The sequence below is a fragment of the Nestor notabilis genome, unplaced genomic scaffold (genome assembly GCF_000696875.1).
Source record: "Nestor notabilis isolate BGI_N333 unplaced genomic scaffold, ASM69687v1 scaffold568, whole genome shotgun sequence".
NCBI classification, from domain to species: domain Eukaryota; kingdom Metazoa; phylum Chordata; class Aves; order Psittaciformes; family Psittacidae; genus Nestor; species Nestor notabilis.
In genome coordinates this window covers 1-13,784 of record NW_009939400.1, presented here as the reverse complement: position 1 = coordinate 13,784, position 13,784 = coordinate 1, and the positions used below count along the sequence as shown (strand labels likewise).

The following is a 13,784-nucleotide window of genomic DNA, read 5'->3' as shown; positions in this document are numbered from 1 at the left end:
CCCCTGCTTTCTGTTTTCTCTGTTTTTCACCCGCAGGCGGAAAACCTGCTGTATCAGCTGCAGGAGAATTTCCAAGCTCTGACTGAAAAGATAACGCTGAGAAATATCCTCTTTCGGGTCGGGTTACTTAGCCCCGCGGGGGCTCCTACGGCTGTGGTTCCCCCCGTGCACACTGATGTGAAGAGGGGCTTTGCCTTTTAACGTCTGAGCGCGCTTTTTTTTTTCCTAGCCATCAAATTAACATGTAATGACTGATGTTGCTAAACTATGATGTAAAGGCAGGCGAATTGCCCCCAAAGCCAGTTTATTTTTAACCTTTACTCTCAGTAAACCCTAAAAAAGGCTTTACTAAAAGACCTCCTGAGCACAGGAAGGTGAGCGCTCAAAACTAGAAAATTACACCTGAAGGGGCTCTTGAGCTTGCTCATTAGAAGCACTTGCAGAAACTACCTTTGTTTTCTGAAATGGAGAATTTATTACATTTTACATTTTTCCTGAAACTCGACCTTTCAGGAAGTGGCTGCTTTAGTGCAAGAAAATAATTATGTTTTATATGATCAGAATATTAGTGGAAGGTGGTTGGAGCTGGGCCTTATCTTTAAGGCCCTTTCCAACCCAAAACATTCTTTGATTTATGAATACGAGTATAATGTTTTATGTAATCAGAATATGAGCAGCACTTGTATTCTGATTGTGTAGGTTGGCTGTATGGAGTCACCTAAACCAGTTCCTCATAAAGCAAGCAATCTCTTACACAGAAAATACTCCAGTTCACACATGGGGATACAGGAAGGCATTTGAAAATACTTGGAACCTGAATGCTTCTCTCTATCTGTTGCAAGAGGAAGTGGGCATACAACCTTGTGCATGCTTCCTCTTGCATTAAAAGAAGAGGCTGAGATATCTGTGAGAAAGCTGCTTGTTTTTCTCACAGAAGAAAAAGCCTTACTCTAGATTTATAAATAAGTTATCTTTAACATTTTACTGGAAGAAATGGGCGAGCGCATTGATGACCTTGAGAAGCATGTTGCTGACCTGATGACAGAGGCTGGGATAGAAAACACCAGTAAAGAGGTCAGAGTAATGAAACTTGTTTTTTACTGTGTTTTATGTATTTCCACTTAGTTTTGAACTATGGGCAGCACCTGCATGAAAATACTGTGTAATATAGTAATCATACCTTGTACTTACTTGGATTTAAAGTATACTGCAATTAAAAAAAAACCACCCCAACCCCAAAAAAACAAAACCAAAATTATAACTACCTTGGATTTTCTTCTTGCCAAGAACAAAGAATGCTACCAGTTTTTCAAAAGCAAAAGTAGCTTGCTGTATTTGTTCCAGCTGAGTGCCATATGCACATTAGTGCATACTAATCCCAAACATAAAACCTGAGGCTATACATTTGGAATAAAATCCACGTGGCTTAAAGCACTCTAGCCCACCGTTCCTGTCCCTTAAGTATGCTAACCTAGCTGGCTGAGGATTCTCACTGGTATAAATTTATATACCTCTGCTTTTAAACCTGCTTGAGCTTCCCAACATGGTTCAGAGCACACCAGTTAAATACATTCACCCCGAACACAGCAGTAGTTTGTCCTTGCAGCAGTTAAGATGAGGGGTGGAAGAAGCAAGGATAGTTTCAGTGGTATTGTCAGATAGCCTGTAATGTAAGATCATGCTGCAGTTCAGGATTGCGTGCTGGATTTTATATCGCTGCCTGCTGCAAATACCACCCCCACTCACTCCCTGATGGATGCCTTGGTGTGCTTAGTATTTACACGACAGTATTGCTTCCATGTTCTGTAGGTGCCAGTGAGGTTGTCTTCCTATTGTTGCATGCTTTCCTGATTCAAACTGATGCATCAGCTACTTTTTGTCATTTAGACTGCTTACCCAGTCAAAGACAGAAATGTAAATTTACTAAAATACTTTAAGCATATATTTGTTCTGATGGCTTTTATTTTTTGTGCTAAGCTATGAAATAATTTTCAGAAATACAGAAAGCAAATCCATGAAGATGTACTTAACTGTACAGAAATCTTCCTGGTTTTATGCTGAATCACATTCATGAATAATTAAATCACTAACCTACTTATTGTTTCCTTGCAGCAGTGAAATGAGGATGTAATCAAGAAAGACAAAGGGAGAGAGCACCACACTGGATCGGGGAGTTCACAATGAGTGTCACTAGTCATGAAAAGTGTTAATGAAAACAAACATGCTTGCATCATATCATGATAGTCATCTCTTAAAAAAAAAAAAAAAACCAAAAAAAACCAAAAAACCCCCAAACCCTACCGTCCTGTAGAAAGCTGGGTTTATTCATCTAAATGGGACCTTGTATTTCCTGTAATAAAGAACAATTAGTTCCAGGGAAGGATAGAAAACTATATCCTACATAGTGAACTTATCCAGTCACTAACTTTTCCAATATATGAAAATGTATTTAATTTATTTCAATAGTATTAAAATGTTCCTATTTCTTTGTTGCCTTTTTAAGTGTTCTCAGAATAACAAGATCCTCTATGACAAAATTTTTCCTTTTGCTTGTGCCATTTTGATGCTTCTTTAAATGTTTTACACTACAAAATGTACTTTATTTGATGTTATTACAAAGGTGTCTTTGCAAAACTTGATAGATCCAACGCATATAACCTGTCCTGCACTAAAAGAAATGGCAGTATTTGCACAGATTAGTTGTACAGCTGTTTTCACAAGCTCACCCAGAGCTGTGCACACCTGTGCCCATAACATCATCCAGGTATGCATATTGTGCCAATTTAATTTAACAGACATTTTGATGAAAAGCCTATTTTAGAGGCTTTAACATAGATAAGGAATTCCAGTTACCAAACATGTCCTGAACAAGACATGGCAGAATCAAAGGAAACAGGAAATCTGCACTAACTTTAAGGTTTTTGTACACCAAAACATTCACACTTTTTGCAGGAAAGATTTTGTTTGAAACTTAATGGGACCTCTTACAACAAATGTAGAAATTGAAGAAAGAATAAAAAACCTGAAGAAATTAGAATAGAAATTGAAGAAAATAGAAATACATTACTTCAACAAATAAAGGATATTTTTTAAAACTTCAGCAGGTGTTACTATTTAGCATATATTAAAGACTCTTCATTAATATAAAGAACTCATTGGTGCTTTAATCAGTGTAGATTGGCTAGCAATGTCAAACTGGGGAGGAGGAGGGGAAAGATGAAATCCTTGAGGACAGGCTGAAGGAATGGGCTGACAGGAACCTCATGAAGTTTAAAGGCAAGTGCCAAGCCTCACCCCGGGGACAGGGTAAGCTTATGCTGCAGGGTAGCTGTGAGAGACTGGCAGGCATGCAGCAGGAAAGGAGGGGAGTCTGGCAGACAAGTTTAACATGAGTCAGCAGAGTTCCCTGAGCTGCAGCCACATGCTGGTCAGCAGGTCATTCCCCTCTGTTCAACTCCTGTGAGACCATACCCAGAACACTGTGTTAGTTTGGGGGCTCCCCAGTTCAGGAAATATATTGTTATGGGGGGATTTAAACAGAGAGCCACCAGAATATGGTGAAGTACAAAGCATACAAGGGTTTGAGAAATGCCAGTAGTTCAGCATTACAATAAAAAAAGGAAAAAAAAAAAAAAAGACACTGGCTTCTTGCTGGCAACAGCTACCCTATGGTAAAGCACAGGGAACAGTTAAGACTCCTGCTGGAGGTGTTCTACGTCAGAGTTACAGCCACAAGCTGGAACGCAGAAAATTCCAGCTAGATGCAAGGGACGCTTTTTTCCCAAGCATGAAGGTGCTCCAGCAGCAGAACAGACTTTCCAGAAAGGCTGAGGAATCTCCATTCTTAAGATACTCAACATTGGAAAGAGTCCTAGGCAACCTGATCAAGTGGCATTTACTTTGGGAGGTAGATGGCCCCTTCCAACATGATTCCATACTTAATAACAACTGTAAACCAGATTAACTTACACAGAAATTGGGAACCTGTGTTTTACTTCCCCAACTTACTCTAAATCCTCTAAAAAAAATGCACTTTACAGGAAAAAAAAGCATATTTGACTTTGTCTTGTGATCTGGACTTTTGGTCCAGTTTCTGTCTCCCTTCTGCATAGTCTGGCTTGTTTCTTCTTCTTTCCATAAATATGCATGTATCAGAAAAACAAAACCACCCAAACACTACTGGCTTCATTACCACAAAAACTAAAGTGGTCAGAAATGAAAAATTCAAAAGTCATGCCACAGCGTAATCAAATCCAAGTTTCATGAGTGTATATATATGCATTTTAGTATACCATCAGTCAAACTTGAGGTCAAATAAGAGAAAGCATAACTCATCCTTTCTTCAACTGTTGACTATGCAGCCAGCTCCAGAACTGCAACTACCCTTTGGCACTGCAGAATCTACCAAGTACTTCCAAATGACTACCTTATGCATAATTATCATAAAAAAAGAAGTCCATCACCACAAATCAATTAAGTTGATTAGGGGTACTGTGTGCACACAGGAAGATGTTTTCTCTAAGGTTTTTTTTTCTCTGAGCTAAATATTGATAAATGCATCTTAGTGTTTTATTCTATTTTTAGTGGATACAGAAGACCAAGGTACTATGCAAGAACATTCTGACAGAAGTGATGAGCTTTTATCTTCAACATTATGACTTTGCATCCAGTTAGTTTTCATTCTCAAATCTAATTAGCTAAAGAAAATTAAGGTGAATAAGTGGAATTCACTTTATTTTTTTATAAAAAGCTGTAGTATAGTCTTCCCATCTATTTATGTAACAAAAGAAAACAAAACCAGTTGAAATTATTTTCTGCAAACAGGCTTTTTGTGTACAAAAATACATAATGCCAAAAGGACACCACAGAGTGAAGTCTTTAAAAAAATAAAAAAACCCCCAACAACTCAAAATTAATCTACAGTAAGTACTACTGCAGTCAGACAAGTTCCAGGCTTCACATCTTCTCCTTTTCCAAATGGAATTCAAGCCTTTTAAATAATTCAAAATATGCTCAAAGTTGAAGGATTTTTAGGTTTGGTTTTTTTAATATATACATACAAATATATGTACACATACACAAGAATAAACTTAAGTGGATGTAGCGTTAAAAAAAAGGCAGCTCCAAAGAAATGTCAGTATCTGTATTTAGTGGAATAATCTTTTGGCGATACCACCAAACCTCGACCTTTGCGGGCTCCTCTATAAACAGTTTCTATAATGTCAATCATCTCTTGCTTATCTTCCATTGCCCAGTTGATCTTGTTGTTATTACCTGTACCTAAATCAATCATGATGTGTTTGTTCCTTTAGAGGAAGAGAAAGAAAAAAGAAAAGTCAATATGGTATTATAATTCAGACAGAAACTTTCTATCACCCACAAGAACATTTTGTAGGATTCAAATGAAGCCTTTATAACATAAATGAGCTTGTAAAATAATCTCAAAGAAAGAATATCTACTCCTCTCACTCAAATAGACTATTTCTAAAGCTAGAATAAAGACTGCAAACATGCTCCCAGGCTTGCTACTCAGTGCAATTATCCTTTAGCATATTCCTTATTGTCTGTATTTTTTTCCCACTACTGTCTAACATCAAGGAGAGTTTTACGCTTGTCAGTGGCACATTATGTCTCATCAATGTATATACTGTAGCTCCAAAAACAACTTAATGCTTTGGGTATATCTTTAAAGCAAGTTTGACAAGCTTGACTGCCATATTACTGCAGTATTCTATACAAGGAGCTTCAGATGTAAAACTCAAAACAATGGATAATAAAACCAGCTTTCACTATCACCAATTTGTACTCTACCTTCAAAACAGTTACTAGGCTAACTGGAAATCAAGCCATTTTCCTATTTAATTGGCTTACTCTTTTTGTAGAGCAATGAAAATATAAACATCAGTATACTAATATGTATTTGGAAATCATTTACTGTATTTGACACACCAAAAATTTAACTGAGTTACATTCTAGAACCACCATGTACCTGAAGAAAAACATGACGGTACAGGGATCGTACAACTCATACATCTTGTTGAAGTCTGGTACTTCAGTGATATCCACAAGATAAATAACAGCAAAGTTTTTTACCTAAACAGAAGACAGGAAATACCAAAGTATTATATAACCAAGATTTTGATTATTGGTATTACCAATTAAAAGACAAACTTTCATTATTGTACCATGTTTTCCAAAATAGTAAGTCATAAAATCACAGTAGACAACAGTCTTCCCATTACTTTCAACCACAACCACCAATTAACATAGGAAATATTTTTAATATAGCCAAGATGCTCATTTCACATCCAGCATCAATTGGAAAGACACTATGCTAAATCAGCACCCAGAGAAACAAATGACCTTTTATATGTAACTGAGAGCTCACAGTGACATTCACAGCTCTAAACAAGTAGAATAACTGCTTTGTGCAAGCCAAGCTGACACATGTTGCCTCTGTCATCAGTTGCTTATAGACTTCAGAAAATTAATGATCTAAAATGCTCTAGTGCCTGCCTCCAAGCATTTTTCCCCTTTAAATGATCTAATTTGTTTAACAAGACTCTTAAAGTGAAAAGAAACCTGATAAATTTAATAATAAAACCTAACAGCTTTTCTGAGGTGTAAAGCTAGAACTGGAGCTTAAAAATGTAATTGATAATGAAAAAAAGATCTTAATGAGAAGCTATTCTCTGAGCAATTCTGATAAAACAGGCTTTCATTTTGCAGAGTTACTGAGTAAATGCACAAGAATCCATCCCCTTTAATGTCATAGTTAATGACTTCATTCCTGAAAGAAAACCATGTCACATTTTTGTTTCCTAGATGTAGCATATTTGACCTGAAGTAGAATTACAGGAAGTTTTAGTTTCTAAGCTTAGCTTATACATGTACAGTAGAAATTAACACACATATTAAAATATAAGTCAGTATGCATCTGAAATTGCACAAGCATTTAACTGTAAGGTGTATTATCGAATGCTCATGCATTAAACCATGAATGCACAGCTTTGTTCACTCCATCCTTACTTGCATACAATTTCAGTCCTTTCCATCTGACTATGCAAAATTACCATCCTGAAATTAACACATGTGATTTAAGATTTATGACAAACTTACTGTTTGTCACAGTACTTCCCACTTGTTAAATATGCTATCAAATGTCTGGAAATGCTACGATGAGTGTAATTTCTGCTTATGTAAAGATATTTTATTTTAGTCCACAAAAGAGGATTAGACTATACCAGAAGAATTTTATATATGGTGTACCCTATACTTAAACGTCCTAGCAGGCATTTTAATTGAGAAAGTATGAAGATGTTTAATTACAAAAAACTCCAAACAAATAAACCACAAACCCAGATGCACCAGTAAACCAGTAAATAAATTTTTATGGAATTCTGCTTCAAGAGAGTTCATAAATTATAAAAAATAATCACACTTTGGAGATGTAAGTATTACTAGAGAAGAAAAGAAAATTTCTTCTGAGGTGAAACAGCATTAAAATAGTTCTTAGTGTGCTTTTATGGAGCCAGTTATAATCCTAGACTCTGTCAATCCAATGAAAACATCCCATTTAACAGTGTTCCAAAATAGGCAAGAGGGAAAGCCTTGAAAATCTGAATTAGTCATAATATCAACACCCTCTGAAGTGATCATTCGTGCCCATTTCAGTTTTATGTGAAAGATTTCTAAGAAGCTTCAGGGAATGTTCAGAGTCAACAATTTAGCTGAGAAGTGGCTGAAGTTACTCCCTGGTTAGCCTTAGGAGGCAAAAGACAGTTGTTTCCTGTCATTTTGGGTTGTTTTTTAAACCCAAAACTTTAAGAACCATTTTCATTTACTCCTATCATTTCTTCCATCCTGCTGGCATTTTCAGCAACAGTAGCACAGCTTTGCCACACGGGGGAATTTCTACAACACATTCAGCAGTTCCAACAAACTACACAATCTTTGAACAATTATTTAATTAAGTTACACTAAGCATTAATACAACATTCTTCGGACCCCCTCTGTTCACTGAAAGATTAGTCCAAGGTGATTATATGTTGCACCAGAAGACCACTACAAAAGCACTGCTAAACTAAAAGATTACTTCCAAGAACTCTGTACAACACACAGCACAGGAACAACAAAACTTTTGAAGTTAGTGTCGTGGTTTAAGCCCAGCTGGTAACTCAGATCCACGCAGCTGCTCACTCATTCCCCACTTTCTTCCCCCCTAACTCCTGGAGGGATGGGGAGGAGAATCAAAAGAGTGTAAATCCCACGGGTTGAGATGAGAACAGTCCAGTAACTAAGGTATAATACAAACCACTACTGCTACCACCAATAATAGTAATAAGGGGAATAACAAGGGGAGAGAATATAAAACTAAAAGGGGAAAAGGAAAAGAAAACAATAAACACAAGTGATGCACAATACAATTGCTCACAATCCGCCAACCCGACAAGGCAAGTGCTATGTGCTTACCATGGTGGAAGCAACCACCGGATGGCTGGAAACATACGCTGTGCCCCACGCCACTGCCCAGAACACTATCCTGGGCCTTGAGAAACAAGTCTTGTGGCAACACAGCACCCCAGAGAGAACTGAGTCAGACAATGGAACTCATTTCTGGAACAACCTATAGACACTTGGGCCAAAGAGCATGGTATTGAGTGGGTCTATCACATCCCCTACCATGCACCAGCCTCTGGGGAAATCGAACGGTACAATGGGCTGTTAAAAACTACACTGAGAGCAATGGGTGGTGGGACTTTCAAACACTGGGATACACATTTACCAAAAGCCACCTGGTTGGTCAACACGAGGGGATCTGCCAACAGGGCTGGCCCAGCCCAATCAGAACTTTTACGTACTGTAGAGGGGGATAAAGTTCCTGTGGTGCACATAAAGAATTTGTTGGGAAAGACAGTCTGGGTTATTTCTATTTCAGGTAAAGGCAAACCCACTTGTGGGGTTGCTTTTGCTCAGGGACCCGGATATACTTGGTGGGTAATGTGGGAAGATGAGGAAGTCCGATGTGTACCTCAAGGGGATTTAATTTTGGGGGAAAACAGCCAATGAACTCAATTATATGCTGTTGCCTGCTAGATAACACTTTTATAGCCCATCAGATAGATGCCCATCTCCACCACTCCGGGCTTTGAAAAGAAACTATGTGCTGTCATGATCATCATCAGAGAACAAAGTCATGGGAAAAGCCAGCAGCAGCAGAACTGTCCTCAGGTCACCATCGACTGACCCTGACTTCCCTCCAATCATTGCCCAACAAAGAATGAACTTTGATGAAAGCAGATGAGCTCAGCAGTGACCAAACGAATTCAGTAGTATCATCAGCAGGCAACAACCCAACACTACACACTGTCCCTCCTGCCCTGAAAGACTGTTACAAGAGATGGAGCCTGACATCATGGATTGGATGAATTCAGCAGCTTTATAGGGATTGGTCCATGGACTAAGGAATGATATCTCTGTGTGTGTATGAATGAGACAAAAGCAATGGTATATTGAAAAATGTGGGATCTGAACATGATGTGAATGGTATGGAATAAGGAGTGGATATTGTCCTGGGTTCAGCTGCAGCAGGTATTTTTCTCCTTCTTAGTAGCTGGTGCAGTGCTGTGTTTTCAACTTCAGTCTTAGAACAGTGCTGATAAAACACTGATGTTTTCAGTTGTGCCAAAGTAATGTTTACTCCGATCAAGGACTTTTCAGTCTCATGCTGTGCCAGTGAGGAGGAGCACAAGAAGCTGGGAGGAAGCAGACACAGGAGACCTGACCCAAACTAGCAAAACTAGTCTTTGCCCCACAGAGAAGGACTTGGGGTGTTGGTTGATGAGAAGCTCACCATAAGCCAGCTTCATTGTGTGTGCTTGCAGCCCAGAAAACCAACCATATTCTGGGCTGCATCAAAAGTGCAACCAGCAGGTCGAAGGAGGTGATCCTGGCCCTCTACACTGCTTTCATGAAACCCCATTTCGAGTAATGTGTACAATTCTGGTGTCCTCAACGTAAAAAGGACATGGAGCTGTTGGAGCAAGTCCAGAGGAGGGCCACAAGGATGGTAAGGGGGCTGGAGCACCTCCCATACCATATTAGAGCCAAGATTCAGAAGTACTGAGCCAGCTTCACAGCAGTATAGAGCAACATCCCAGCTGGTTTCATACACATACATAAAGCTCCGATTCACAAGGCTTTACTTTAGGCTTCATTTTAAGCAAAAGCAGTTTTACGTATGTATGGATTCAGGCTGGTATGGATGTAGGAGTTAGATCTATATGCAAACTAGTAAGTCTGTGGAGACAAACCAAAGATTAACCTCTCCGCATCCTTTGGGATATGAATCTACTCCCCAGATAGAGTTGTCAGTTTAAAAAACTACATTCTTACGCACAACAAGCTTGCTACCTTTTCAAGGCAGTGGCTGCTAAAAGGTTCTCTTTCTGACTTTTGAAGTTATAACTAGTGATATACTATGGAGGCCTCAGAACAAGAATTAAATAGAACTCGGAGAAAGCAAACCACACTAAATAAAAGCAGTTGCAACAATTGAGACTATATTAATGTCATTAACGTAAACCAAAATTTTACTGCCCAGAAAATATGCAAAAAAACCTTGTGGTATTTTAGAAGTCAAACACATAATAATACAAGCTCATTCGCAAAGTACTTAACCTTGTAACATACACTAAAATACAGCAGATCTATAGGATTCTTAACATCAGATACAGATTCTTTAGTCCTGTCTTGATAAAGTTCACACATTTAGCTGGTAAATAGGAAACACAGATGTAGAAAAAAAAAAATCATATGCCAGATGAAGTAAATCACATTTTCCTCCACAGTTTTCCCTCCTGCCTTTCTTCATTAGGAATGCCATTCAAAAAAGAATTAATGCATTCCTACAACATGAGATTATCACAGCAATATGATCAATAACTAGGAAGAATGGCAACATTCATGAAGTTTCTTTAAATTTCTGTTAGGGGTAAGTAATACTTTGTTGTTATTGTTGTTAAGATTCAGCTCCTTTTAGAAGCAAATCTCACAACTTTAACATTACCCTATGGCCCAAAGTGTATACAGCAAATACCTAAGCAAACCTGAGACGAGACAAGATTCTATCTTCTCATCTTGTCAACCAGTTTTCAGACAATGTTTTTTATGTTTATATGTCTTTATGGACAAGGAAATACAGGAACTGAGATTAGCCTTTGCAACAAAACATTCCAGTTGAAGGTGGCTAGCAAGCTTGCATTACTGAACTGAAAGAGGCTGCAAACACAGTACAAACTTGAGAGTCTGTACTATATATATTTGATTTTTTTTTCTTGCTAATTTTGCTGTAAGTTTAGGTGATAAATTTCCTAGGGAAAAAGGAAATACATTATACTGCTGACAGAAATGCTTACAGCTAGTAATTTTGAAAACTACAGACATAAGTAAATGGATTAGCTTTGCTCAACTTTAATTACAAGCACCAGTAACTATAATACCAATATGCTTTTTTTTAGTTCCCTCCTCCCTGCCCCCCCTTCTTTTCCTTTCTCACTTTTCATTCACCTAACCTTAGCAGAAAGGCAGAGGCGCAACTAATGTCTGAGCAAAAGCCACAGCTATTCACACTTCTGATTATAATTAAATAAATGCAGAACATTTGAACAATCCTCCCTAAACCCACACTGACCCAACACAACCTATTGATTGAAGTAAGCTGGTTTCACAAGAGGTTATCCGATTTACAGTACTCAGTCCTAGATAAACCATGGGTTTAAAGTATTTCCTAAATATGGGGCATTACAGTAATTTAGCAGCCAAAGGCCTTTATTTCAGGGGATAGGGTTTTATAACTGTGAGCCTCCTTAAAAACAAAAAACAACAACAAAAATGTATGCTTTTAGAAAAGGTGTTCAGAGGAGTTTTCTGAAACTTAATTCTTAGCTGTTTGGTTGAAACCCTGACAAAGCAAAAATCTAACATCTTACAAATGTCTGTCATTTGTTTTGACACTGAATGAAACCTAGCTTCTTTTTCATTTAACACAGGGGTGGAAGGGAAAATTCTACTTTAAGCGAAGTACATTTCAGTGAAAATAATCCTCTTTGTATTTTCATACAGTGTTCTAGTTTCCTTTCTCCAAAGAGGATTCAGACTGAAAAGTTAACATTTTCCTATTGTAAAGTACAGATAAGTATCACTGCTACCGGAAAATATGCGGCAGATTGAAAGAATATTGCACCATGGTAACAAATGTAAAATATGGCTACATTTTCTTCAAATGTAGCATGCAGTTACAGCATGTTAACATTCTGTATTATTGTCTCGTATTAACACCTGTACAATTGGAACTTTTACTCACTCTTTAAAACAGCAGAGATCCAAACATGGCTTGTAAGCAAGAAGATGAGGAAGGATCTCCCTCTTTAATTTGCCATTTCTGCAGAGGGAGATTTTTAAATAAGAAGTTATATTGTTCTTTCTTCCCCCAGTCACCCCTAACTGCAATATGTCTGCTGAATTGCCAAACATCCTGCCAAAAGTTGATAGTTACAGTACCTGAGCATAAGACACTCCCAACATGTTAAACACAAAACAACTAAATAAAACCATGTCACAACTCCTTACTGTATTCTATTACGTTTTAACAGTTAGCTATAGGTATAGAGCTCTCATTGTAGAGATTTTTTAGACAGAAGTCCATTTACTTAAAAATAGCACTAAACCAGAAAGGTGTATACCACAGAAAGAACTCGATGTCAAGTTATGCAGTATGCACACAATTTTACATTAAGATAGTCAACTCCTTTTCCTATCAAAGTTACTGGTTTTGGTCCAGATTTTTTTTTCATCATTTTCTATGCAATTCAATTAAATAAGAGCTATCAATTTCCTACATCTATCACTACACAAAACCTTTACCAAATACATGCAAAGGTAAATTATAGCTAATTCTGTATGTTAATAGTCCAAGATTTCTTCAAGATCTGCCTTCCCTAAGTGAGTGAGCAGCTTTCAACAGGCATTTGGTTTCCATCTGAAAATAGCTTCAGAGTTTGGCTCCTAAAGTTTAATTCAGCTCATGCAACGCAATGAAATGCCATCTGTCTCCACAAAAAATATCACTGACAGGTTAATCAACACCATCCTGTACATCAGGATGACACCATTTTTAACAGTCAAAATGAAAATAACTTTTCAAGTTGCTCAAAAGGAAATTTGAAGCTACTATACCTTCTTGCTGTAAAGTGACAGTTGCATTATCTAGAACCACAGCAGCCCTACTATCAAATGCTTGTTTCTGCTTGAATGCTGATGTTCATTTAATGATGAATTATTAACAGGCGATTTTGATTTTGTAATTTGCAACACTCATTTCACCCCATTAAATACTACAAACACCAGGGCAGCCAATGACTTTAGAAGTCACTCATGAAAGCAACCAGCTTTCTCGGTGCCTCCTAAAGCTGGAATACCTCTCCAGAAACCGAGTTATAACCTGCCTCAGGCTTTGTATAAGCCCTTTGAAACACTGAGTGCAGAAAACAACCGCCTGACGTTACAGCCCCAGTCTACCTTCTCAGCAATGCTGTACAAGACTTCATCCATCTTCATGCAGGTCGGGTCCCAGTCATGCCCAAAGCGGATGACCACGACTCGGTCCTCTTCCGAGAGGATGGCCTGGTCTACCTGCCAGCCATTGTGCAAGTGCGGCAACATGTACGACATCGTGCAGGGCGGGTGGCGAGCCTACGGGACGAAAGCGACCACGCGGGAGCTGA

General features: G+C 38.1%; 2 protein-coding genes across 2 annotated transcripts; one reads left to right on the top strand and one right to left on the bottom strand.

The window, feature by feature from the left end:
• Positions 1-27: 27 nt before the first annotated feature.
• HSBP1L1 (heat shock factor binding protein 1-like 1) lies at positions 28-1,131 on the top strand (the record flags this gene model as incomplete). Its single annotated transcript, XM_010019821.1, has 3 exons — positions 28-103; positions 986-1,074; positions 1,126-1,131. Coding segments are annotated over 3 exons (171 nt in total), but the record flags the coding sequence as incomplete, so codon positions are not given.
• A 3,891-nt stretch (positions 1,132-5,022) lies between these two features.
• Positions 5,023-13,783, bottom strand: TXNL4A (thioredoxin-like 4A). The gene is made up of 3 exons (XM_010019820.1): positions 13,579-13,783; positions 5,990-6,093; positions 5,023-5,306 (listed from the first exon to the last, which is right to left on the bottom strand). Exons 1-3 carry the CDS (start codon positions 13,729-13,731, stop codon positions 5,135-5,137), a joined length of 429 nt encoding a protein of 142 aa, XP_010018122.1. The 5' UTR covers positions 13,732-13,783; the 3' UTR covers positions 5,023-5,134.
• Between the last annotated feature and the right edge of the window lies 1 nt (position 13,784).

What these genes read in the sequence shown, in the direction of transcription:
- TXNL4A (XM_010019820.1), bottom strand. Translation starts at nt 13,731, where the DNA reads ATGTCGTACATGTTGCCGCACTTGCACAATGGCTGGCAGGTAGACCAG. An exon ending in TGTACAGCATTGCTGAGAAG is followed by an intron (nt 6,094 to 13,578) that starts GTAGACTGGGGC and finishes TCTTCTGTTTAG; the next exon opens with GTAAAAAACTTTGCTGTTAT. An exon ending in ACCGTCATGTTTTTCTTCAG is followed by an intron (nt 5,307 to 5,989) that starts GTACATGGTGGT and finishes CTTCCTCTAAAG; the next exon opens with GAACAAACACATCATGATTG.